Source organism: Hylaeus volcanicus, chromosome 6 (genome assembly GCF_026283585.1).
Source record: "Hylaeus volcanicus isolate JK05 chromosome 6, UHH_iyHylVolc1.0_haploid, whole genome shotgun sequence".
NCBI lineage: Eukaryota > Metazoa > Arthropoda > Insecta > Hymenoptera > Colletidae > Hylaeus > Hylaeus volcanicus.
The window spans coordinates 9,857,404-9,882,372 of record NC_071981.1 but is presented as its reverse complement, the minus strand read 5'-3'; the positions used below and the strand labels follow the sequence as shown (position 1 = coordinate 9,882,372).

At 36.5% G+C, this 24,969-nt stretch overlaps 1 protein-coding gene across 3 annotated transcripts in view; it reads right to left on the bottom strand.

Moving 5' to 3' along the window:
* LOC128878448 (uncharacterized) overlaps nucleotides 1-24,969 on the bottom strand; it is a 229,801-nt gene that overhangs the window by 60,985 nt on the left and 143,847 nt on the right. For all 3 annotated transcript variants that reach the window (XM_054126659.1, XM_054126660.1, XM_054126661.1), the window contains 5 exons: nucleotides 24,491-24,671; nucleotides 18,617-18,752; nucleotides 14,532-15,495; nucleotides 9,545-10,758; nucleotides 7,404-7,688 (listed from right to left, as the gene is read on the bottom strand). In XM_054126659.1, the coding sequence (XP_053982634.1) occupies nucleotides 7,404-7,688; nucleotides 9,545-10,758; nucleotides 14,532-15,495; nucleotides 18,617-18,752; nucleotides 24,491-24,671 (2,780 nt within the window). The remainder of the gene's footprint in view (nucleotides 1-7,403; nucleotides 7,689-9,544; nucleotides 10,759-14,531; nucleotides 15,496-18,616; nucleotides 18,753-24,490; nucleotides 24,672-24,969) is intronic.

The following is a 24,969-nucleotide window of genomic DNA, read 5'->3' as shown; positions in this document are numbered from 1 at the left end:
AGCCAACTTCCTATCTCCGCACAGTACACGGTTTGACCCAAGTCTCCGAACTTTTATTAAAACTCACTCTGTGTGGTAATAGTTATAAATATATACTTATAATATTCGAAATACATTCCACCTTGAAGAACTACAATTTTTACTACAGTCTTCATAGCTTCACAAAACTCTTTTGAAAATTTTCTTTTGAGATAGTCAAAAGGCCTCGAATGTCCAATATAGTGTCGAACTGCTTTCCTTCCAGCTTCATTTCTCGTTTCGATCAAAATACCACATTTGATCGTACGTTACAATGATTTTCAAGACGTTCGAATCATTATCAGCAACAGAAAAGATCTCTTGAGCGTGTCGAACTCAAGCTCGACTCTCATCACCGTTTAAATAATGGGAAATAAATCGCGCACAGATTCCTCGCAGTTTCAAATCTTCGATCAAGATTCGATACACTTGCGATTAACTAACTTTAGCGATATCCTCGATGAGTCTCACAGACATATGACGGTCCTGTTTAACGCTTTCGCTGCGGATGACGCACATGTGCGTCCATATAAAAATATATGGTTATATATTATATAAAATAAGTTACCACAAATATATGTTTTCAAAATAATCATATTAGAACATAGTAAGAAATTTTTCATTAAACAAAATATAATTGCAGCTCCCAGCGAACAGCTACTTATTTCCGTCCGCAGCGAAAGTGTTAAGCAGATCGCGAATATTTTCTACGATTTTGTCTGTTCGACATCGAAGGACTCCCTCTGTTCTCGTCATTTTCCAGCGATGTTCTACCGTCTCTAAACTTCCTGAATCGCTCGTAAACTGATGTACGGGATGATAGTGCTTTGGCCCAATAAGTCTCTCGTAACATTGTTAATATTTTTGTTGGGTTTCCGCCCGATTTCACATAAAATTTGATATTTGCTCTTTGCTCCATCGTGATTTCTCGACGAGTGTCTCATGGGTGTGTCGGTTTCATATTTATGGTAAAGCAACCGATGGATGGATCTTAATTTCACTTGCAGAATTTCTTAATAAAACTTCAACGAAAGTGACGGAACCTCATTTATTTAGATGACGTCCATGAAATTCGGAATCTTTTGGGACAGACCGTGCATCTGTCAACCGAGACGGATAATTTTAAGACTTCACCGATGGTGCTCTACGTTTGGCGACCTGTCCAATCGTCGAGGGTAATTTCTATGCGATGGCGATGGCGTCGACGTCGCCGGAGACGAAAGCGTCCGCGCCGTCGAGACTGGAAAAATTCCAACAACGAAGGTATTCCAGATTCGTTTGAAGCGTAACCGCTCTTGCGAACGAACCGGATACTTTTCAAACTGAAACCCCGAAAGAGACGCAGAGATGTGCTCGTGCGTCGCACCGCGGGCACTTGAATACCTAACGAGTCCCAACGAACCTAGATACGTGTTACGCGCGTACGTACAGGTATTCATGCTACCCCTAAGCTCGAATCCGTTTTCGTTTCTATCCACGGTTTGGAGTACTTGGCAGTTTCTTCTAGCAACATCGTTTACGCCAATTTATCCCTCATACACGTACAGGCTGTCCCAGAATTACTGTAAGAACCGGAAATGGAGGATAGCTGAGACGATTCTAAATCACAATTTCCAGTGTAAAAATGTCGAATGTGCTTCGTTTTTTTATTTGTTAACGAAGCATCACCCGACATTTTTGCAAAGGAAATTGTGTTTCAGAATCGTCTCAGCTATCCTCCATTTCCGGTTCTTACACTAATTCTGGGACACCCTGTATCAACGCTCCAATGATCTTGTGTAGCGCGAACTGCTCTCTTCAGGAGCGGAATTTTCCAATTTACTCTTCCGTAGTTCATCGTATTCAGTTTGAGATTTTAACAATTTCGTTTTAATTAGAATAATTAATTGGTCTCGTGTCGATTAATTTTTTCCTCGCAGGAATTGTATAGGACATGGTTTCTCAACGTGGGCCATTGACATTTTAAAGTAAGCGATTAACTAACTATATGATTTTGGGGTGCGCTGGTCACTTTACGTAGGCGAATCAGAAATATATCATTTCATACATTTCAGTCGCTGTAGATAGAAATTAAAGTTTTAATTATGACGTTTCAAACTATTTAGTTAAAGAGGCTGTCAGTGCTTTTTCCTAAATATTGACTACTGTAAGAAAAGAAATGGCCTAAAAATTAGGTAACTTAAGATTATATTTATTAAAATTAGAACCAAATATTATTAAATTTTGCAAAGATCGCCAACCTCACAGTTCTCATTAAAACCTTATTATTCGCATGCAAGGTTTAAATTACAGTGTACATATTATTTTCATGTTAATCCTATATTTTTGTGTGATGAGTTAAAATTATAATTAATATGATTTTACTTTTATTTCTTTCAAACATGTATAACCTACATTATTTTGAGGATTATCATACAATTTTGAGCCCTTAAATATTAAAAGGAGCAAATTAAAGAAATAACTTGTCCTCTTGGCAACTAACGAAGATATCAACTTCATTTTCCCTAAGGATGTGTGCTATCTAAAAAATTACAAACAAATTAGAATATCCTATGTACATATTCTCTTTATGGAGGTGACTTTTAAAAAGATGGAGAGATTTAAATTGGCTGAGTGGAAATTAATTTAAGTGACCGCTAATCGTATCCCGCGACGAAATTATCGATTAGCGTTCAGTTAAATTAATTTTCTTTCAGTCAATTTAAATCTCTTCATCTTTTTAAAAGTTTCTCCATAAAAAGAGTAAACAGAGCTATTCCCATTCTTCCTAAAATTTTTTAAAGCCCGCACATTGTAAAGACATTTATTTAAAATAATTTTTTAAAAATGATTTAAAAAATTGTTGTTTAAACTAAACCTATTTTTATGTAGTAATTTTATGTCTTCGCAGTAAGCTTGCAAAAGATCATTTTCACCTGTTGACTAGTTCAGTGTTTCAATAATTTCTTGAAAAGAATGTAACACAAAAATTTAAACAGTTGCCCCATTAAAATAATATTTGATTAGCTTTAGGTTAGGCTAAGACATGATCAAAGAAATTTAAATGCAACAAAACTAAAATACTATTTATGACGCATATTTTTAACTTATTATATAAAAAAAATAAGATTAACACAAATACAAGCAATAAGCTATATGAAATTTTAAGTTTTAACGAGAACTTTGAGGTTGTGGGGTTTTGAAAAGTTTAATATTGTTTGGTTCTAATTTCAAGAGATGTAATTTTTTTTTTTTTAAAGAGATGTAATTTTAAGTCAGCTTGTTTGGAGGTTTTTAAGCCATTTGTTTGCTTACTAAAAATTTTAGAAGCAGCACTGAAACTCTTTCCAACTAAATATGAAGTTGGAAGTGTTATAATTAAAACTTTAATTTATATACTTACGAATCATCCACGCAAAGTGACCATCCTCCTTCAAAAGTAAATAGTCAAATAAATCGTTTATTTCAAGGTGTTAATCGCTTATCAGTAGAGAGGGTGGAGAGATATCGATCAAATTGAGAAACAATGAGAATATATCTAATTTCGTATATAAGCCCACAGAAAATAATTAAACAAGCCTTGAAATTTGTCTCCACCACCACTAGTAATAGATTTACGACTTATTACGCTTACTTGATCCACCCTGTATATGCTAGCTTTCTGTTATGGAAAATATATAAGTGGACTATCGTCGAAAACAATACACGATATTTTATTTTGTAGAAGAGCTCTCACGTTTAGATCGAGCATTTTTGGATCTCGCTGGGTATCCACAGACCACATAGCGAGCCATGGTGCTTCAGAAAATGAAAACCGGAGCTGTAAGCACGTTCTACTCGAGGCCATCTAGGGAACGTATGCATCGCATATGTAGATCGCATACGTGGATATTACTCTATCGAGAGAAGACTAGCGGACGGTTGTTCGTCGAGCAGGGTATATATTCTTTATCGCACGAGTTCGCGGAGTCCTTCGTTCAGGAGCGCGCGGGGGTGGCGGTGGGATGGATGCCCTTTTTGTTCTACTCTTAACCAGTCGTGCGTCCCCTCTGTTCCTCTCTTGCACACCGACTAGCAGCTTTTCGCGAAGGGTAGATACGCGATACGAGTACACGTTAGAGGCTGCACGTCACGCGCGACAAAACGATGGGAAGCAATCCTCCGCTTTCATCCTCTATTCTACTCTTTCCATTTGTTTTCTCTTCCGCCCCGTCCCCCCTTTCCTCGGCTCCGTGTGCCGTTCTCTTATTTTTTTTCAACGCTGTTGGCTGAATCCGATACGTCGAGGGAGATCCTGGCTGGGCGCAAACGCATTTCTCGCGGTACGATGGAACTATGAGGCAAAACAGAAAAACTCGTACGGTGAGACAGAGCCCAGACCGTATCCGATACGAAACGCGCGAAAGGACTTGTTGAAAGCTGCCCGATGATACGAGGTCTGCGGCTCACGTTAGCGAAACGCGGCATCAAACGCGAAACGAGACGACGCGGATGGCTATCAATGACGCACAGTGGGCAAAACTGTAGATCGAGCTGGACGAAAACCCAAAAATGAAAGGAGGATGCTCAAAAATTGGCATTTTTTGGACCTGTTTGTAAACGAAAAATTCATGCAGGATCGTTCACAGTCACGTCTATAGAGCAAAAAACGTCCTTATCATTTTCCCACAAATGTGATGGGAAAGTTATAAAAAATGGATGGAAACGTGTAAAACTGACAATGGTTACACTATTTAACCCTTTGCATTTGAGAGGTGACTCTCAGTCACCATTAGGTTTCACGCACCACAATACCTAATGTTTCTTTAGGTTTAATTTTTTTGGAGCTCGAAGTGTCGATAAAATGATTGTCGGCGAGGTAAAGGTGACCTTATTCTCAAATCTAAATAGCTTAGAATTTATGACAATAGAATGCTAAGAAACATCTCGAATTGCTGCTAGATATCAGAAAAAAAGGCCTCGAGTGCAAAGGGTTAACGCTTCATCATCATCTTCTTCTTCAGATATTAAATCATTTACGAAATAATTGCTAACGAAATTTATAGGTAAATCATTTGAACATTGAAATCGAGTATATAGTGATGAGCACGAGACGAGATAAATCTCGATCTCGTCTCGATCTCGTCTCGATTTTGAGATGCGATTCGAGATTGAGATTACTTGGAACATTCGAGATCGATATCGAGATTTAACGTGGCGAGATTTGGGCGAGATCAAGATTATTTCAAAGTCTCGTCGAGATCTTGCCAAATGTTTTATTATATTGCAGATCGCCAACGCATCTGACGCCGTGACTGCTGCGCTAACAAACGATGCCACAAACAATTTTGTTAATATTATAAGCCGCTTCGTCTTAAGGGCAAGTTCCGACAGGCACACAGTGTAATATTTCAGCGATTTAGAGGGACAAAACTTATGTGGTCGAATATCTCGGAACTATTAGGCCGTCCGGACATGAAACTACTCAAAAGAAACGTAATTGGTTGCTGACTGAAATCACGACCTAGTTACCTATTGGTTAGTAATGATTTTGAATATTTTTAGAAAAAGCATCTACCGCTGTCCATGCGGAGTAATATTACAGCACTGTCATATTCTCGGTCATTGCTTGAACAAATATTTGCAATACTTTTGTAATGTATTATTAAAAAAATAGCCTAATAGGCTATAATAATTAATGTAACTATTATTAGAAATTAATTTTTAGTTATTCCAGCTAACGAATATAACGATATAAAAAGTGGAAAAGTGGAAAGTGGAAAAGTGTAGTGTAAAGTGCAAAAGTGCAAAAGTGTAAAGTGAGATTAGATTTAAAAATATAACAAACAAAATTAATTCGATTACATTAAACCTTATATACTTCTCTCCATAATATAATAGCATTTCTGTAGAAAAATTCATTGACCTACAATACATGAGCATTTATTCTAATATAGTCTTAAATTAAAGTTTGTAGTCAGTAAATTTAACCCATTTCACCACTCGGTCAAACAAGGATATTTTTTCCTTTTCTACAATGGAAAGCTCTATCTGTATTCCCTTTTCTTATTTAACGATAAATATAAGTAAAGTTTTCATTCGAATTTTTGTTAGCTAGGTCGACGGATCTGCCCACTGTGCGACGTTTACACGCTTCTGGACAAATTTTTTGCACCGCTTCAATATTACTGGAAAAGTTGGCAGACTCAAAAGTTACGTAATTTTGATCAAATTCGCATAAAACTGTTGCGAAAAAAAAATTAATTAAGGTTCGTAGCTTTTATTTGCTGACTCCTGTGATTAGTCTCATTTGCGCAAAAATTGCAAGAGTTGTTTCTTGCATCCTGCAGCAGTTGTATAAGTTTACTTTTTAATCGTTCTCATTCCGCGATAAGGTAATCTCTTTTACGTTCATTTAAAGTCGCTTCAACAACAGAGGTTATTAACGACTACAGTAAATTATAAATTATATATTAAAAACTATGATTCAATTATTATAGTGTACATTTTTGAGTGTGTTAAATTTGGTCAAGTATGTTACTGTCTTTAAAGAAGTGGATAAGTTTTTTGCAGCCCACTACTTCATTTAGATTAGTCTTAAAATTATCATTTAAATATAATTTGGTCCTTTCATTTTGAAATTTGTTACAATCCATTAGAATATGATACACAGAATTTGAGACTTCATGATTCACACACTAGATAAGGCTCCTTATTTAACAGGTCTTGGTGCGTAAATATTGTATTCCTATCCTTAATCGTGATAACACTGATTGTTTCTTACGATTGGTTAGATAATTTTGATTAAGTTTACATACAATTTTCGCGATACAAATTAAAGCTTGAAAGTACTACTCGCTAACCATTTTAAATAGTTTGATTTACGTCAAAATTGCAAGAATTTTAAAACTCGTGGCCAAATATTGGCTGATAAGAGAACGGTAGCCAATTCGACACTTCTAAACGAACTATTAAAACGACAAATTTTTAACCCATACTAAGTAAAATATGTTTGAACCGACAGGCTACCGTGGCTGAATCCGAACATCTTTATGCATTTATAAAAAAATGGTGAATTTAATCATTGGACATTACTTTTTCAAATTTTAATGGACCATTTAATCGTTATCCATTACTTTTTCAATTTTAAATCGGCTACTCTCCCGTTACCCATTACTTTTTGAATTTGTAATGGACCACTCTCTTAATACCCATTACTCTTTTAATTTGTGATGGAATGGTCATCCATTACCCATTTTTTTTTTCTACTGGGCTATTTTTTTAATAATACATTACAAAAGTATTGCAATAAAAGTAAACAATTCCGGTTACGTTCACGTGCTCCAATACATCCAGCATAAAATATAAAATTGTCTAGTCGAGCCGAAGGAAGGAGGAATAATAAAAAAGGCTAGTTGAAAACCCACCTCTCGTCTGGAGTTGCTGGTAACGGGTGTGCGCCTACCCCGAGAGAATCCAGCGTCCATGGATCTAGTGTTGAGGGGAATTTGATGATCCTTGGAATCCGTGGAAAGATTTGCTGGACCGCGATGCGGCGGCACCCTGGGTCTGTATTCCATCGTTCGATTGCTAACGTGAGGTTTCGGCTTCGTGGCGATCGAGGCGTTTAAACCGATGTCCGAACTCTCTTCGTCGGCCTCCTCCACGGGCGAAGGCGGCAGCGGAGGAAACTCGAGAACCTCGACGCTTACCTGAAAGCATTTATCATCGATCGCGATGGTCCATCGATTCATTGTAGATTCTAACAGAGGATTGACGTCGACGGTATCGGCATTGAACTGTCGTTACATTTACGGTAATCCTCGTTTGTATGACGACAACTTGTCCTCGTATAAATGACACGGAGGCATCACCGTACCCTACTTATTCGCGAGAGAATTGATCAGCAGAGTAGACAAGACTGGGGCTAGCTGTTTCCAGAATAAGTTGTTCCGATGGTTTTATCTTGAGAATTAACCCCCTATGGGCTCGTGCAACTTTCAGATTACATGCTAATATATCAATATTTTATCAAATAATTGTAGTTTTTCCACAAGTTAACACTTTCGTTGCGAACGAAAATAAGTAGCCGTTCGCTGGGAGCTGCAATTATGATATTTCTTTTAATGAAAAATTTCTTACAAATGTTCTAATATGATTATTTTGATAAACATATAATTGTGGTAACTTATTTTATATATAATATGATTGCCGAACAAAAAAAAAAAGGAAAACTGAAAAATAATAAAAACAACCATATATTTTGATATGGACGCACATGTGCGCCATCAGCAGCGAAAGTGTTAACGAATACGTCTTATTCATATAACGTCTCTGATAACGAATAATAACATTGATGACGGTTAGCGACATCATCAACCTGAAATATCAAGGTAAATGCCTTGGAAGTTGTTTGCAGAACAAATATTCGGCCTACAGAATATTTTAGTTCGACCAGAATCATCTTTTTTAAAGGATATTTTCCAATCACTGGGAGTTGTATTTTTCATAAGGGGCTTCCATTTACGTGGCATTCATAGTTAAATAGTATTATTGTGCAAAATTTAATTCAATTTACAACTGACAGGTATAATAGACAATTGATCCTCACGTTCGCATGGCAATTGAATTTAATTTCAATTGAAGTTTGATTTTAAATATAATTAAAGGTTCATTTCAGTTGAAGTCTCTCATCGACAAATAAAATTGACGTTAATTTCAAATTATATTTCAATTAAACGAACAGTATCTCTGTTAATCAATTGAATTTACTATACTATCTGTGATCATTTTTAAATCGCTGTAATAATTGCGAATGATAAAATCATTCTACTTACTTTTGATATCAATGTACACTACGTTCTGTTTAGAACAAGCAACTGTCCGAATACTTGATACCTATTTTTTGTCTTCCTTACAAGAAAATATAAACCGTCTACTGTAATTATAAGTGTGCGAATATTTTTTCGGCTCCCAATTTTTTGTATTTCTTGCATTATTTTTGTGATATTTGGCATTAGTGAAAGTCTCTAATTTGTATATAATCTATGTATATACCGGACTATTAATCGAAACAGTTTTTGTTTGCATACCGCTTGTTTGAATAAAGTTGTTGTAAACAAAACTAGGTGTACGAACACGAATTCAGTGTCAAAAACTACATAAAAGTACAAAGTTTCAAAATTTTGTCTCAATAGCTACTGGCAGCTAGTTTTTGTGTCTCCTTACAAATTGCGTACACCTCGTGCTATACGTGAGCACAACTTTTTTAAAAATGTAGCTTTTGGGATGAATTTTGTGTTTAATTCTGTTTTTAAATAAATAATAAAAAAGCAAGCGTATAGATTTTTCGATCCGACTGTTTTTTATAAAATGCAAACAAAAATGTTAAACATTTTTTCGTTTACACTATTGAATTCAGAGTTCAAAACTACATAAACGTACAAAGTTCCAAAATTTTGTCTCAATACTTACTAGTAGCTAGTTTTTATGTCAGTGCCCTCCCTTAAAATACCCCTTATAAATCAGTACGAAATTTCTAGGCAATTCTATATCTATAAATCCATACCTGAAATTCCGGATTCTTGGAGTCCTCGAGAATAGCGTCGATTACGTTCTCGATCTGCTTCTGATCGTTCTTGTGGCTCTCGACACCGTTCTGGCGTGATCTCCTCCCCGAAGAATAAACACCATCGGTTCCGTTCGTCCTCCTCCCGTCGAAATCCGTCTCCGGGCTGGTCTTTGAAGTGTCGGAGTCGACGTCCGAGTCGTGGCGCTTCCTCGGCCGAGATTCCGCTAGGCCGTCGGATATCTTCCTCTCGTTCGGCTCGTTTTCGAGGCTGTTTCTCTTACCCATCAGCTTCGCGTCCCCGTTCCTCCATCGTTTGCTTTCCGAGTAAGATTCGCTGTTCTTCACGCTCTCGATCTCCTTTATGGCGTCGCTGACTTTCTCGAGTTGTCGGCGGTTCTCCTTCAGGGCCTTCTTCACGATCTGGTCTTCGATCAACAAATTGACCGGGATCTTCGAGGCCAATCGATCGTTGCCTAGGCTCGCGTTCGGAGATTTCCTGGAACCACCGCCCGGTTCCTCGACGATCTTTCCGCCAACGATGGCGCCGGAGCTGTTCGAGCCGGACTTGAAGGTCGAAAGAGAAACTCCGTTGCATTCGTTGAGTCTGCCCTGGTCGAGGTCCGCTCGACGTTCCTCCTCGATGGACGGTGACAACGGCACCGAGAAGGACACCGAGACCGTGGCCGGCGGTACGGGTGACATCCTGACCAGCTGGACACCTTCTCGCGATTTATCCTTGTCTGAAACGTCCGACGTTTCCTCCTCCTCCACCGTCACTTCCAACTGGCCACGATTTGCGGTCTCGTCGTTGATGGCGGGGAGAGACACGACCCTCACCAGGTCCGGCGGAATGGGCGCCGCGAATTCCGCCGGTGGTTCGTTCGTTGGCCCGAGTTTCCCGTCCCTGAGCAGACTTCTGATGTTGTCGAACGTGCTGGAGTATCGTTTCACGTCCGACAACCGATTCTCGTCGCCGTTCTCGAAGGACAGGCTTCTGGTTTTCGTCGGCGCCTTCGGCAACCCTGCCCGTTCCTTCTTTCGGCCGCGACGTATCACGTAGGTGCCGTTCTTCGTCAACTCCTGCGGCCGTATTTGATCGAGGTCGTTGGTCGAGGAGTCCGAGTACGGGGAAACCAGATCGTCGTCCGTGGTGGACAGCCGTTGGTCCTGCCAGTCGTCGAAATCGCGGAGCTTGGACGCGGACCCAACGCCTGGAAATAGCGGTGGATAAAATTTCACTGTTCGCAGTTGGTACCACAATGGCAGCTCTGAACCGCCATCGCTGACGGTGAGCATAGGAAAAAGAAAATGAACACTTTGATTCTGACAGAGTATATCTTGTTTTCAAATTAGATTTTCCCTGGTAGTTGTACGGAAAATATTTTTTTCTTTCCCGTATTTATAGATTTGAACATTTTCTTTTAACTGAGGAGGACCGTAAAAATTCGAACTGTCGAATCTAATAAGGATGAATAAAATGCTTGGAACAACAATGTCGATTAATAATTATTTTTCACTTCTTTAGAAAAAGTATTAGATGTAGAAATTAATTCCGCGCCACTACATTCATACATATATAACTCTAGCAAATTTACAAGTCACTTTGTTACGTTAGAGTACGGACTTCACATATCCTCAACCTAACTTTTGTTACAATGGATCTGAATACACAACTTATCTAAGTTTAAATCTGATCTGATCATAAATATGATTACAATCTACGACAATATTCAACAATGTACATACATCTACATGCAAGAAATATAGAAGTCATTAAATCTCACGTTTTGTCATTCTTCTAACAGATTATCAGACTATATACTTGATTATGTACTTGAAAATTATTTGACGTAGAAATCAACGATGTGTCTTTATATTCGATTACTTATGATTGTGGTTTAAACAGAAATATTTACTCGCCATTTTATTTTTACAAGTATATGTGCTTTCTTAGAATGTGGCTGAGAGAAGATTAAAAGTTGTATGTTTGCTTTATACATAAATAAAAGTTTTCTTTATAAATAAATGCTTTCTTCAGAAGGGTAGAGAATTAATGTTTACACCTAATATCTACTTGAGAATATATCCCTGAAGATTTACGCTGAAAGATGACAAAAGAGTAAAGTTATAGAATATTTTTTACTCCCAAAAGTTTCAGAAATATATTTTTAAATAGTTATATTTTTTCAAAAAAACTCAAATCGATATCGCCGAGGATAATCATTCGTTCAATTGGCTCTAGCAATTATTCTTAGTAGCCGATGAACGATTAATTCTGGCGGCTACATTTTTAATAGTATCGCGTAATCGAATGATTAGCTGAAAAGAATTAGACGATTAATGGCCAACTCTAGATTGAAATACCATGACAGCGGACCGTGATTAGCTACGATAACGCTGAATAGTCGATACGCTCGGACGGCGAACGTTTTGAAACCAGAGAAGCGAATCAAATCGAATATTTAGCCTCTCGTAAATAATGACGTTGGGTGTAGCCGTAATTAGTCATTTGTCGTTCATAAACGTTTTCAACCAATTGGTTGTAGTCATCTACGAAACTATTAAAATAGAATGAACTATAGAAGATGTAGAATATATAAATTATACAGGATGGTCCATGTAACGTGCTCATTAACTTCTAATGTATGCATTGTATGAAAAAAACTTTTATACAAAAGTTGCATGATTCAAGAAGCACATTATGTACTATATATGTGACTTTTATAGATGGAGGCCATTTTGAAATTTCAAGATCAACTTTGTTATTTTGAATGAAATATGATACTTTTTATGACAATACATATATCGAAGAACGTAGAATTCTGAGTAAAAATGTATTGACTTTTATTAGTTCTAAGCGTAACAGTTCAGGAATGGTTTTGCTTCGACTCTCGGCATGTTACTTAGCGTAATATCAAGTTTAAGATTCAATGCCCTTACAGATTTCCACAGGACAACTTGTTCTATTTCTTTTTTTTCAAGAGTAGATTCCAATTCTTCGATTAACACATTCGCTGATGTGAATTGACGTCACTTTAAATTCTATTCCTGGTTATGACAAAAATATGCAAATCTTGTTACTTTATACACTACATATTTATAACATTGATATTTCAAAATATATTTTGTCATTTTTATCTTCGCCCTAACGATACAAATTTGCGATGTCTGGCTTCAGAATTTTATTATTTTCGTCAGTACTCGGCATTAGAAACGTAAAATATCTACCGGTTGCGAATATGTTAACTCTTTGCACTCGAGAGGTGACTCTCATTCAGAAGGTGAATAGAATTGGACAGAAAAAGAAAATATTGCAAATATAAAACAATGTGCTCAAATAACGGGTATATATCGGTCCATTAGTTTTACAAAGATTGTAATAAAAAATCCAAAATGTTTCGAAATATTTCATACTTTACAGAACTATTAAATTATTATTTTTTAATATTATTCAGTTGTTCTTCATTAACATTATGTATCGACCTGATTGAATGTTATATTAAAATCCAAATTTCAAAATAAAATATACTCTTTCTCAGATTTCACATCACTGTTCAATTTAGCGAAAGTAGCCCTTTGCGCTCGAGGCATTTTTCTATAGAATCAAATCCAGTCCATTTTTATAATAAATTTCTGTGAAACTAAAAACTCTACTTCGAAGAGAAACATTTACGAACGTTCATGGCTCAATGTATTATTATTTCAACTAATAATTAGTTCTATTCTGATATAAGTGAATTTGAAATTGCACGTTCACAAAATCACTTTTAAATTACATATGTCGTCCTAGAGGCGCCACCCGAGTGCAAAAGGTTAAATATTATTTTTTGGACGCATCAAGTTCCATTTTATTTGTATGTCAAGAGGTTAACTATATGACAACAATACTATATGTAGTCAGGTTTTTTTGTAGTACCTTATACTTATATATTTTTCCTGATAAATCATTTCCTTTCTCTCGTTGCTGCGAAAATGTAATGATCTGATCCAGTTATATGTATATGTATAGTACATTCGATATTGCATAGCCTAGAGATGTTCAATTGGACCATAAGGATTTAAGTTTGAATTGTTAATCCTTAAGGGGGTATCCTGAATTAGGAGGTCTAAAAAAAGCTGTTTTTCGTGATTTTTTTAGGATGGAAAAAAATAATTAATTCTATCGAACTTTTTATCCTATTTTCATACATATTTGAGTAGTCTGTACAAATTTGTTCAACAAGAAATATTCAAATTGAGTCGATTGCGACGCACATTTGTAGAGCACCTCACAATTAAAACCTCCTATCGGCGGGAAAGATGCAGATCGTAATTTTGGTTTGCCACAAAAAAACCAAAAGAAATTTACATTTTCATACATTTTTGTTCTATGTGAACTAAGAAAATTCATACAAAAAAAATTTTAAATAACTTTTTGAACAAGTTAAAGTGATTTTTTTCACCCAAAGAACTCGTTCTTTTTTTGCAAACTTGCAGTAATTTCACATTTTACCATTTTTGTAGGATTTTCTTAGTTCACGTAGAAGAAAAATGTATGAAAATGAAAATTTCTTTTGATTTTTTTATGTCAAACCAAAATTAGGAGCTGCATCTTTCTCGTAGATAGGAGGTTTTAATTGTGAGGTGCTCTACAAATGTGCGTTGCAGTCGACTCAATTTGAAAATTTCTTGTTGAAAAAATTTGTATAGACTACTTAAATATGTATGAAACTAGGGTAAAAAGTTCGATAGAATTAATTATTTTTTTCCATCCTAAAAAAATTCACGAAAAACCGCTTTTTTTAGACCTCCTAATTCAGGATACCCCCTTAAGCCCTTGTTTATTGGGGATAACTCCTGTAAAACTAAAGGCTTCAATAAACAACTTTAAAAAAAAGAAAACTATATGACAACGATCGATATCCATTTGTAAATGTAGTTAGTAGAATCAAATGAAATGTAAAGAATTCGATTAACGGAAAGCGGTTCTTTAAAAAAGACTTACTGGATACGTCGCTGCTCTTACGCCGTCTCCTGCCGATCACCTTGGTGCTCCCCGGAGCGTAGAGAGGGTCATCCTCCAGGGACACCTCCCAGGCGATCGAGTGTCTCTTGCTGATCGGTGGCGGAGGAGGCAGAAGCTCCTCCAACGAGTCGTCGGAGAACCGTTCCTCCTCGGACTGCGTTCTGAAGTCAGTGGAGTTTCTTGTGGAAAAGTCCGAGTTCCTCGTGGAGAACATGTCGGAGTACCGCTCGTCGGAGCATCTGTCCGACGCGGGTGCCGAGAATCTCTCGCTGGAATCGGCTCGCGTCGGCAACGAGAACGAGACGAAATCCAAATTTCGAATCGAGAACGGATCGGAGGTCGGCACGGAGACCCGGTCGTTCGAGCTGGCGCTAGCCACTGCTATCGAGAAGTCCGAGTGAAACCTCTCGTTCGAGTTCGAGGTCGAGTTTGCCCTGGAAAAATCGGACGAGTCACAGGTCGCGCGCATCGAGAACCTCTCGACGCTGACGGAACTCGAGCGCGGAATCGAGGATCTCTCGGACTCGGAGTTCCGGGAGAATCTACCCTCGCTGGAGTCCGAGTCGTTCCTTCTTCTTGCGTTCTGCTCGGAACGGTCGTGATTCATCAGAAGTCTGTCCTCCACGCTGCTCGATTTCATCATCTCGTTCTGACGCTGATTCCGCAAATGCGAGGTACGGTCGTTCTCGAAGCTTTGCCGATGGGTCTTGCTCTCCCGTTCGGGACCCTCGAATCCCTCTTCGTCGGAGGAACGTCGTCGTACCTCCCGATGTCTCTCGACGGCCGTGGGGTTGGTCCTCGGGGGGATCCAACCGAAGGACACCTTGCCGTCGTAGGGGAGGCTGGCGAATTTGCTCGGGGGACTCGGAGGTTGCGCCAGCTTTAGGGGGTCCGCGTTGTTACCGTTCTCCCATCCGTACGGTCTCTGGTGCCGCGTCTTCGGCTGTGTCAGAAAATCATTTAACATCAGGCTTATCGGACGGAATCGCCATTGATAATGGCAGAGATGAGGGTATTCATTCATTCATTTATTCATATTTATGAATATGAGTAAATTTCACATCACGCGGATGTGTGAATATGAATATGAATAACTCGTTATTCACATTTTTATTCATAAATAGCGCGTTATTCACATCTTTATTTATAATTAACTCTTCGTTAAATAACGTTAATCACTTACTTACATTGTTTACTATCCCACACAGAATCGTTTTCGCTCCAATCAAATGGGTAATCACAAAAATTATGTAATTTATTCAAATAAAACAATCATTGTTGTTAGTATTATAAAAAACATTATAGATGTGTTAATAAACACGTATACGAAACTCTGGAATATGTATAAGCATTTTGGATAATGAATTACTGACACACTTTCATTAAGCGAATTGTAAGCTTCTCTTAAGCTGGCAGGACCAAATTATTGTTTGTGGTACAAATTAGTAGAAAATAATTACTAAATATTCCACTAAGTCGGATATGATTTTGCTGAACTTATTCTGCTGATTTGATTCTGCCAGCTTAAGAGAGGTTTACAATTCGCTTTGTCGACCAGTAGCCATTGTATATCACATGTTGTCATGTTTTCTAGGATACCGTCAAGCTTGATGGCAAACTTAGGCGATGGGGAAGTTGAAGAATAAACTTACTTAATTTTTTTACTTACTTTTGTCCAAGTCTGGGAAATTAATTATTTTCTCCCTGTATCATTATTTTTATTCGGTATTCTTACAACCAAAAGGTGTTAATGAAAGTATGTCGTTAATTCGTTATCCAAGGTGCTTATACATATTCCAGAGTTTCGTAGACGTGTTTAATAACACAACTATAATGTTTTTTATAATACTAACATCAATGATTGTTTTATTTAAATAAATTACATAATTTTTGTAATTGACCATTTGGTTGAAGTGAAAACGATTCTGTGCGGGATAGTAAACAATGTAAGTACGTGGTTAACGTTATTTAATGAAGAGTTAACTACAAATAAAAATGTGAATAATGAGTTATTCATAAATCCGCGTGATGTGAATTTATTCATATTCATATTTATGAATAATGCCAAGAATTGTACGAGAAAAGAAAGATCAATCTCGAAAAGAGATTGAAAAGAGAATGGTTATACAGTAGCTGTCACTTATAATCGTGCACCTACTAATTCGGTCGACTTTTTCATATGAAACATGAAAATCATCCTAAACGATCGAAGATCATATACTTCGTTACTCTTTCATCTCATATGTTAAAAAAATATTATTATAATTGTAGTAGGATTTAGTACACTAAATAAAATTGTCATCATGCATGATACTAAGCTCATGTCATACCCTATGTTCCTTTGTATCAAAATATCCAGAAAGAATGGAATATAATTGAATTAGTAAGAATCTATTAGTTTTGTGTGTTGCTTCAACGGAATGCAGAAGAAAAATAGTTAAAATGCGACAAACTACAACTGCGGAGCGTGAATTAGTTATTTATTGTTATAAAACTAAAAGAAATTATAATGAGATTAGTGAAATTGTTAATCGAAGTAGAAGCACAGTACAATACATATTAAAGCGGTATAAAGAAGAGGATGGCTAATTAAATAAACTGAACATGAAGTCCGATCGAAAACTGAATTTGAAGGATGAGCGATGGATTGTCAGGAAATTTAAGGACAATCCGAAGATTAGTGCTCTCAAATTAGTATCGGACGTAGAAAAGTATTTAAATAAGAAAGTGAGCGATTCAACTATTAGAAAAGAGTACTAAGGAAAACTAATTATCATGGTAGAATTGCACGAAAGAAGTTGTACATAAGTTTACAGCTTTACAGAATAGGAAGAAGAGACGCGAGTTTGTCAAAACTTATATAAAAGAAGATTTTACTTTCTGGAAAAATGTGATTTTTACGGACGTATCAAAATTTAATATCTTTGGCTGAGATAGGAAAAAAATTGTATGGAGGAAACCGAATACGATAATGAATATTAGAAATCTCCAATCAACAGTTAAATTTTGCGGTGGATCTCAAATGGTGTGGGGTTGTATGTCAGCATTTGAAGTTGGAAAAGTATTATATTTATTTATCCACGATAAAGTGGATAAGTGGTTTTATTTAAACATGTTAAAAAATAATCTGAAACGGAGTGCTGAGAAAATGGGGATTTTAAACGACTTTAAATTTTACGCCGACAATGACCTTAAGCATACTTTTTATGTAGCGAAAAGTTGGACATTGTACAACTGTCTTAAAGTTCTTTAAACGCCTCCACAATGTGCTGATATTAATGTAATAGAACATCTTTGGAACGAATTAGACAAAAAAAAAATAAAATTCCATAACATTCTAAACCAGGAAAGCCTTAGAATCACTTTGCAAGAGTAATAATAAAAAATAACACCTGAATTTTGGTAAAATGTAGTCAAATCAATACCTAAACGTTTAAAATATATTGAAAATGCATTTTTGATGTGAAATTTTGATGTGCAAGGAACTACAAAATGCACACAATATGTAATAATGTAAAAAAATATCGAAAGTAAAGTTCATATTATAATATTTTCAGAGTAAAATAAATTCCTATTTAGGTTCAATGTTTGTAGGTACGTTTACAAAGATTTTATTTTGCATGAAAATCCACAGTCTACTTATTATGGCTAAAATACATAATTTTTCATTTAAAAAAATTAATTTGTTTTGAAAGTCTTCCTCGCTACTTCGTTTACAGAAAAAATTATTTACCCCATACGATGTCACACTTTGCACCAAATAACTTTTGCAAAAAAATTGTGTGACAACTTTAACTTCTCGTAAGATATTTAACCATTCCGCGTTAAACGAAACACCTTACACATTGTTCTTTTTCTATTCTTTTCTCTCCTTGTTAGCTATTTTCATTCTGTACCAAAGGAGGATGGCATCGTTAGGCTACTAAACAAATACGTCTGAGAGCGAGTGGAGAAATTTCTGCTTTTACTCGCACGCTGCCACCGATCAAAGCGTTTGACGCGATGGAACTTCGCGATTCCTTCCAGGACTGATCTTCCTTTCTTCCCGCAATACGTGTACTTACGAGAGTCGTCTGAGTGGTAACCGCGCTACCGTTTCCATGCCGTATGCTGTCCTCCATGGCCATCATCCATTGTTGTCGTCCACTTCGACGATCCGTGGAATGGCTGCTCCTTTTCGAAGAGTTTCCTGGCGATACTCTGGCGACAGAAATAGACAGACTTTTATTCGAAGAATGAATGATTCAATCGAAACTTTTATCGCTATATCATCGATTCGAATTTTATTCGAAGAACGAATGATTTAGTCGTCATTTTTATTCTATCGAACAGTTGTTCCTACAAGATCTCATTCGTTCAACGTAAAACATAATTTCAATTGTGATTTCGATTGAACAAATAACTCTTCAAAGTTATGATTTCTCTGGATCTAGTACTTTTTACAGAAACTGTACCCTTTAAGAAATAAGTACCCATAAACGTTTCTATCTCAACAGGTTGAAGGGTACTTCCTACCCCTAAAAAGCGTATTTAGTTGAAACAAAGAAGCACGTATTTAAGATTTTTCAGTGTTTAATAAGTACGTTCAATTTCATTCGAATCAGTGAATTACAGTTGGGTTGTGTTACTTGTCAGTAATGAATATCGTCCTCTGTATTGTCTTAGCTCGTTTTTGAGTGAATCATATATTAAAGGATTACAGTCTGTCTCATAAGAGCGTGTCGACTATATTTTTGTAAATATTTATATATTTGTACAAAGTTTTATATGACTCGAATCTACACCTAGAACACTAATTTGCATTTACCTACAGTAGTAAGGTCTCCAATATCCTCCATTAGAAATTATAGCTTGGCACCGTCTCGGCAAATATATAAACATTCACAGAAATATAGCCGACACGCTCTTATGAGACAGACTGCAACAATTATTCATAGCTTTCTCAAAGATTGTGATATAAGAATTTGACGTAAATAAATTGTACTTATCACAACTATTGTATGCTGTATGAACCTCTTATTTTTTGAAGCGATAAAACTAGAGGAATAAAACGCGTGTACATAAAACTAGAAATGTTCGATTTTAAAATGAAAGCGCCAACGTCAACTTCGATATCTTTCCTAGCAGAACAGACATCTGATTTAAATATCATTGAACCACTTGCGGGTAGTTTTAGAGAAGAGTGATCGGGGCAGATCCTCTGTCCCGATACTTGTAAAGTACTTGAAAGTTGCTTCGATAGAAGAAAGGTATAACGTTCCAAAGGAAACTATCCAGAAGTTGCACGAGTCTATTTCACTAAGAATAAAAACTGATGTGGGGGCAAATGGCTCCAAGGTAAATTTCAACATCTTTCTTAACCAGTACGGTTACTTGATTTAAATATCGTCGAAACTTTGCGATAAGTTCTGGAGAAAAGGGGAGAAATAGATTTCCTCCTTCAACATCTTAAAGCAAGCGAATGACGACGTTTTAATAGGTGAGAGAATTTGTTCAACAGATATTTGAATTTATTCGCAAAGACTGCATTAAAAGCAAACGGATCCAAGATGAACTATAACGTCCTTTCTTTAAATGGCACTCGATTTAAATATTATGAAGCCACCGTGAAAAGTTCTAGAGAACAGAGAAACTAATCCTTTCTTTAACATCGTTGAAACACTTGCAAGGGGCTTCGATAGAAGAATGGAATACATCTCCAATGGGAACTATTCAAAAGTTATACGAGCCTATTCCAAGAAGAATTGGAACCGTTTTAAAGGCAAATGGCCCCAAGACAATCTTTGTTACCTATCCTATCAGCATAGTCACCTGATTTAAATATTATGAAGCCATCTCGTGTGGCTTTAAAGAAGTGAAATAACATTCTACTGGAAACTGTTCGATAGCTGTTTGAATCTATTCCATGGAGGATAGGAACTGTATTAAGGGGTTATTCTCGTATTCGTAAAAGGAAAAATATTTTTTTTAAGTATTCTTATTTCGCATAACAAATAATTGTGGAATATTAATATTTTTACACATAATAACAGACACGTTACACCAATAAAAAAATTTTTGTTGTCTGTTTTCAATCATTTTTTCGCATTAATAATAGCCACATGAAATTTGACCTCTTTTGGCAGTGTTCATACGATAATTTGACATTGGATCATCCAAAAGCAAAAAATTAAACAGATCACTACGTTATAGTTTTGTAATTATGGACCTTAATAAAATTATAATTGTTGTCATTGAGAATTTAAGTACATTTGTATTGAACGGGCCGAGACAAATGTATTAGGTTGGTGCATACGAAATATCTTTTTGTTTTTTGCAATCAAACGAGTTCGATTTTAGTACGGGCGATAGCGACAAAACTATTTTAATAATTTGTTTGATTTTTTGCTTTCGGTTGATCCAATGAGAAGATGTACTGTCAAACATGGAAAAACAGAACAAATTTCAGATCATTATATCGACGAAAGGATGACGATACAATAACGAAAGGATTTAATCTGTACAAAAAGAAAATATGCATTTCCAGTTAAAAAAATAATGTAATTATTAAATGCACACGCGACATTGCACTTATACCAAAAATATGGTCCTACGAATACTGTATTCTTTGAACCATACCCTTTGACATTTTTCTTTAAACGTACTGATAATAGAGTTGTGGCTTGTCACACTTACTTGACTCATCCCGTATATGTTCATTTGCAGGAAGCAGTAATTTAGTAAACCTTGAACCCCTGTTTCCTGACATTTGCTTTTGAATAGTTCAATATCAAGTTATTGTGTCAACCATGGAAAAACAGAGCCAATTTTACGTGACTATATCGATGAAAAATTTTTAATAAAAAATGAACAAAATATATTTTACTTAATTCTCTGACATGTCTACTATTACGCATAAGAACATTCCACATTCCACAATTATTTGCCATGCAAAACTTAGTATTCGCATTATTTTGTCTACCCTCTGTATGTATCAGGGCAAACGGCGCAACGACTGATCTCATACTGGTCCAAGTAGGTAAGAATGGATCTGCGAGCTTGAGAAGCGTAGAAAAAGAATTGGTCGAGCAGATCGAGATGCTCGAAACGAGCGATCGACCGGTTCTCGATTTCCGTCCTATTGGCATTCCAACGGCGACAAATCGAACTGAACGAGGGGGAGCATCTCGGCGTCTGCTTTTTTGCATCGACAGCTTCTAAGAGATCAATATTTCTGCCGATGCAACTCTCGCTCAAAAAGGAAGAGGGTTGGCCGTCCGGAAACAGAAGCTGCTACCCCGACCTAGCATCGATCTTCCGAGACCATCGTCGTTCCATTAATTGCGTTAGGGTTCACTCAAGCCATCGAGTTGCCTTTGCACGAGAGTTCGCTCGAGGACCAAACACAGATACATAATCAGATTTTTACATCGCTATTGCTCGCTTTTTCCTGATTAACACAAAATTATACAATTAATAGGGAGAATTTTACATAACCCATTTGTACCCGCGATATCGTTTTCGATTTGCTTATTTGTCAACTGTCAACTATCTTTGTTTACTATTTGCTTTATTGTGTCAATTTTATAATGGGTTGTGCCCGTATATATATTGAAATAAATAAATAAATAGATACAAACCACAGTTTCAGGCAATTTTCATTGTTGTTATCGCGGTACACGCAGTAAATATTAAGTTGTCCTAAAAGTTTATTTCGTTTTAATAGTAAGTACCTAATACATACACAATATTTTGTTTTATGTTACGTTACTGAGTTGTATGCGGACTACTATGATTTATTATCTTCTTTCATCTCTCTAGAAGCAGCATAATGTCATCTTTCCAAAAATGTTATAGTTTGCTAGCAAAATATTATTACAAATACATATTCGTGACCTTTTACCACGAAGAAGATTATTTAATAGAAAGAATAAATAATAACCACATAGGGCAATGTCTGGAGAGTACGGAGAATGAGGTAAAACATTGCAGTGAAACGTTAACAATTTGTTTCTAATGACTAGACTGCGGATCTTTATGCAAATTAAAATCTTGGCGAACATGCCTACAAAAATTTTACCTAAATAGGAATTTATTTTATTCTGCAAATATCATACAATGAACTTTACTTTCAATATTTTTTATATTCTTGCATATTGTTTGAATTTTGTAGTTTCTTGTACACTGAAATTTCCTATAAATGCATAAAGATCCGCAGTCTACTAATGACTAAAGAAAAGTGGAGGTTGGCGTTATTCTACTGCAAAACAACACCTCACGTGTTCCACGTAGCCGAGCTTTTTAAAATAATCGCGTACTGTTGTTTGGGGAATTTTTAATCCGTACACCAATTCACGAAACATTTTGCCTGTGTAGAACTCTTGTTTATGGCTCGTTCGTTACGGTTGCAAAACTGCTTCCATAAATTTGTATTATTATAGACAAAGGATAATAAATTTGAAATATTATAAAATAGTGTAAGTTTCCTGGACTATAAAGAAATAATGATCAACGTTAGTTCTTTTGCTATTATATATTTCAATAATAATAAATATTTTTGGTTTAGTTTTGTTTCTCGCTGTATATGCTATAAGTATGATATAAGTGAGTGTAGGCATCCACTACAATAGCAGTTCGACTCATTCATGTACGCCAAGTATTAATTACATTCGTCTCTCCTTGGATGAGTTACACTACACGTTACAGATAACGTATTTGCACGATAAACATGTTTCACGGAATTTTTGTACACAAATTTATTGGTAACAGATACAAATACAAATGGAGTGCCTTCTCCTCCTACGTACTTTTCTTAAACATAAATACATTTTCTTTATCTGATAGGAAACTTTCAAATACCTTTAGGAAAAAAAGCAGTTGGCTGCTCCAATAACCAATTGTATCAGTACAATTGTACAGTTGCAGCGCGCTATGTCGTTTTTAAATCTTTCCCCTTTTAATCCCTCCTTCAGTGTATGTACGCAACTATTGCGAACCCGGTTACCACGTGTGTTTTCCCTCGTACGAGTATTCTTCTTTTGTTTATGTCAAACTGTAACGCGTTTCTTTCAATATATATTATTAAACCATTATGATTAAAGTGAACCACATTTCATTAATTACAAACACAACATGGCAGTCACACGGAATCAGGTCTGGATTCTAAAGTGGTTATTCTAGAGGTATTCGGTGTATTTTAGTGAGTTTATCGTGAGTTAAAGCTGCTATATGCGGCCGTGTGTTGTCCAGAAGAACACCGGAAGTCAATTGCTGGCGTCGTGTGTTGCGACAAACAGTCTTACATCATCTGCGAGCAGGAAATAGTAGTCACTATCCTTCGACCACGTAGATAGTCAATCAACAACCCAACTTTTGAGTCCCAAGACACAGTTACCAGAACTTTCCTGGCTGACAGTCGAGTCTTGGCCTTCATCAGCGCTCCCCTTTTAATTCTCCACCACCCCATAGTCATTCTGTTGTTTTCTGAGGTATAATGATGACCCATATTTCTTTACAGATCGCGATATAGTCCAAAAAAGCTACGCTTTACCTTCAGAGCGATTTACAAATTTAATAATCAGTACGTAATTGATTACTGGGACAACTAAATTCCATTTTCTATGATGGCATCAGAAAGCTTTCTATCCGATGGAAAAAATGTATTTCTGTTGAAGGAACTTGCGTAGAAAAATAAGGCAATCCATTTGTATTTCTATCTATCCTCAATAAAGCTATGTAAACAAAAAATCCAGTTTATATTTGAATGACCCTCGCACGATTATTTATCTCTTTAAGGCTTGAAAAGACACGACGAAAGAAGAAAATTCGCACGAATTAACTCGTTACCGTGACTTTCTCTTGTTTTGTCATAAGTTTTTGGCCGTAGAAAGTGGCCCGCGAGACCATTTGCGTCTGACAGGTCTCTGCTTCAGAGCGTTCCATCCTAGAGATAAACTTACATCGGTAACAGAGTGGAAATGATTCGCTCGGCTTCTTCCGGTGGCGGTGGAAACTCCTGCGTGGGCATCCCTACGGGATCCTGCGGCTCTGGACAGTCCGGAACTGGACGCAACGCTACCAGGGCCATCTTTGCTTTTCGTCCATTCATGCTCATGTAACCGTCGTCCTCGGATTGGTGTCCTGTCGACATAATGCACACGTATATGGTTAAATCCTATTGAGGGGATGTTCTGATTTGGACGACTGAAAAATAGCCGATTTTATAGAATTTTTATTGTTGCAATGGCAAGGAATATTGAAACAAGACATTCTCATAAACATACACTTTGTAAAAGAAAAATGGCAGCAACAATTATACAAAATAAAAAGAAGAACCAGTCTCGTATCAAGAATTCATTACACAGATACAACACACAGCGAAAAAGGAATGGAATAAAATATGGGACCAAAAAAGACTAAAAACTCACAATGTAAACAA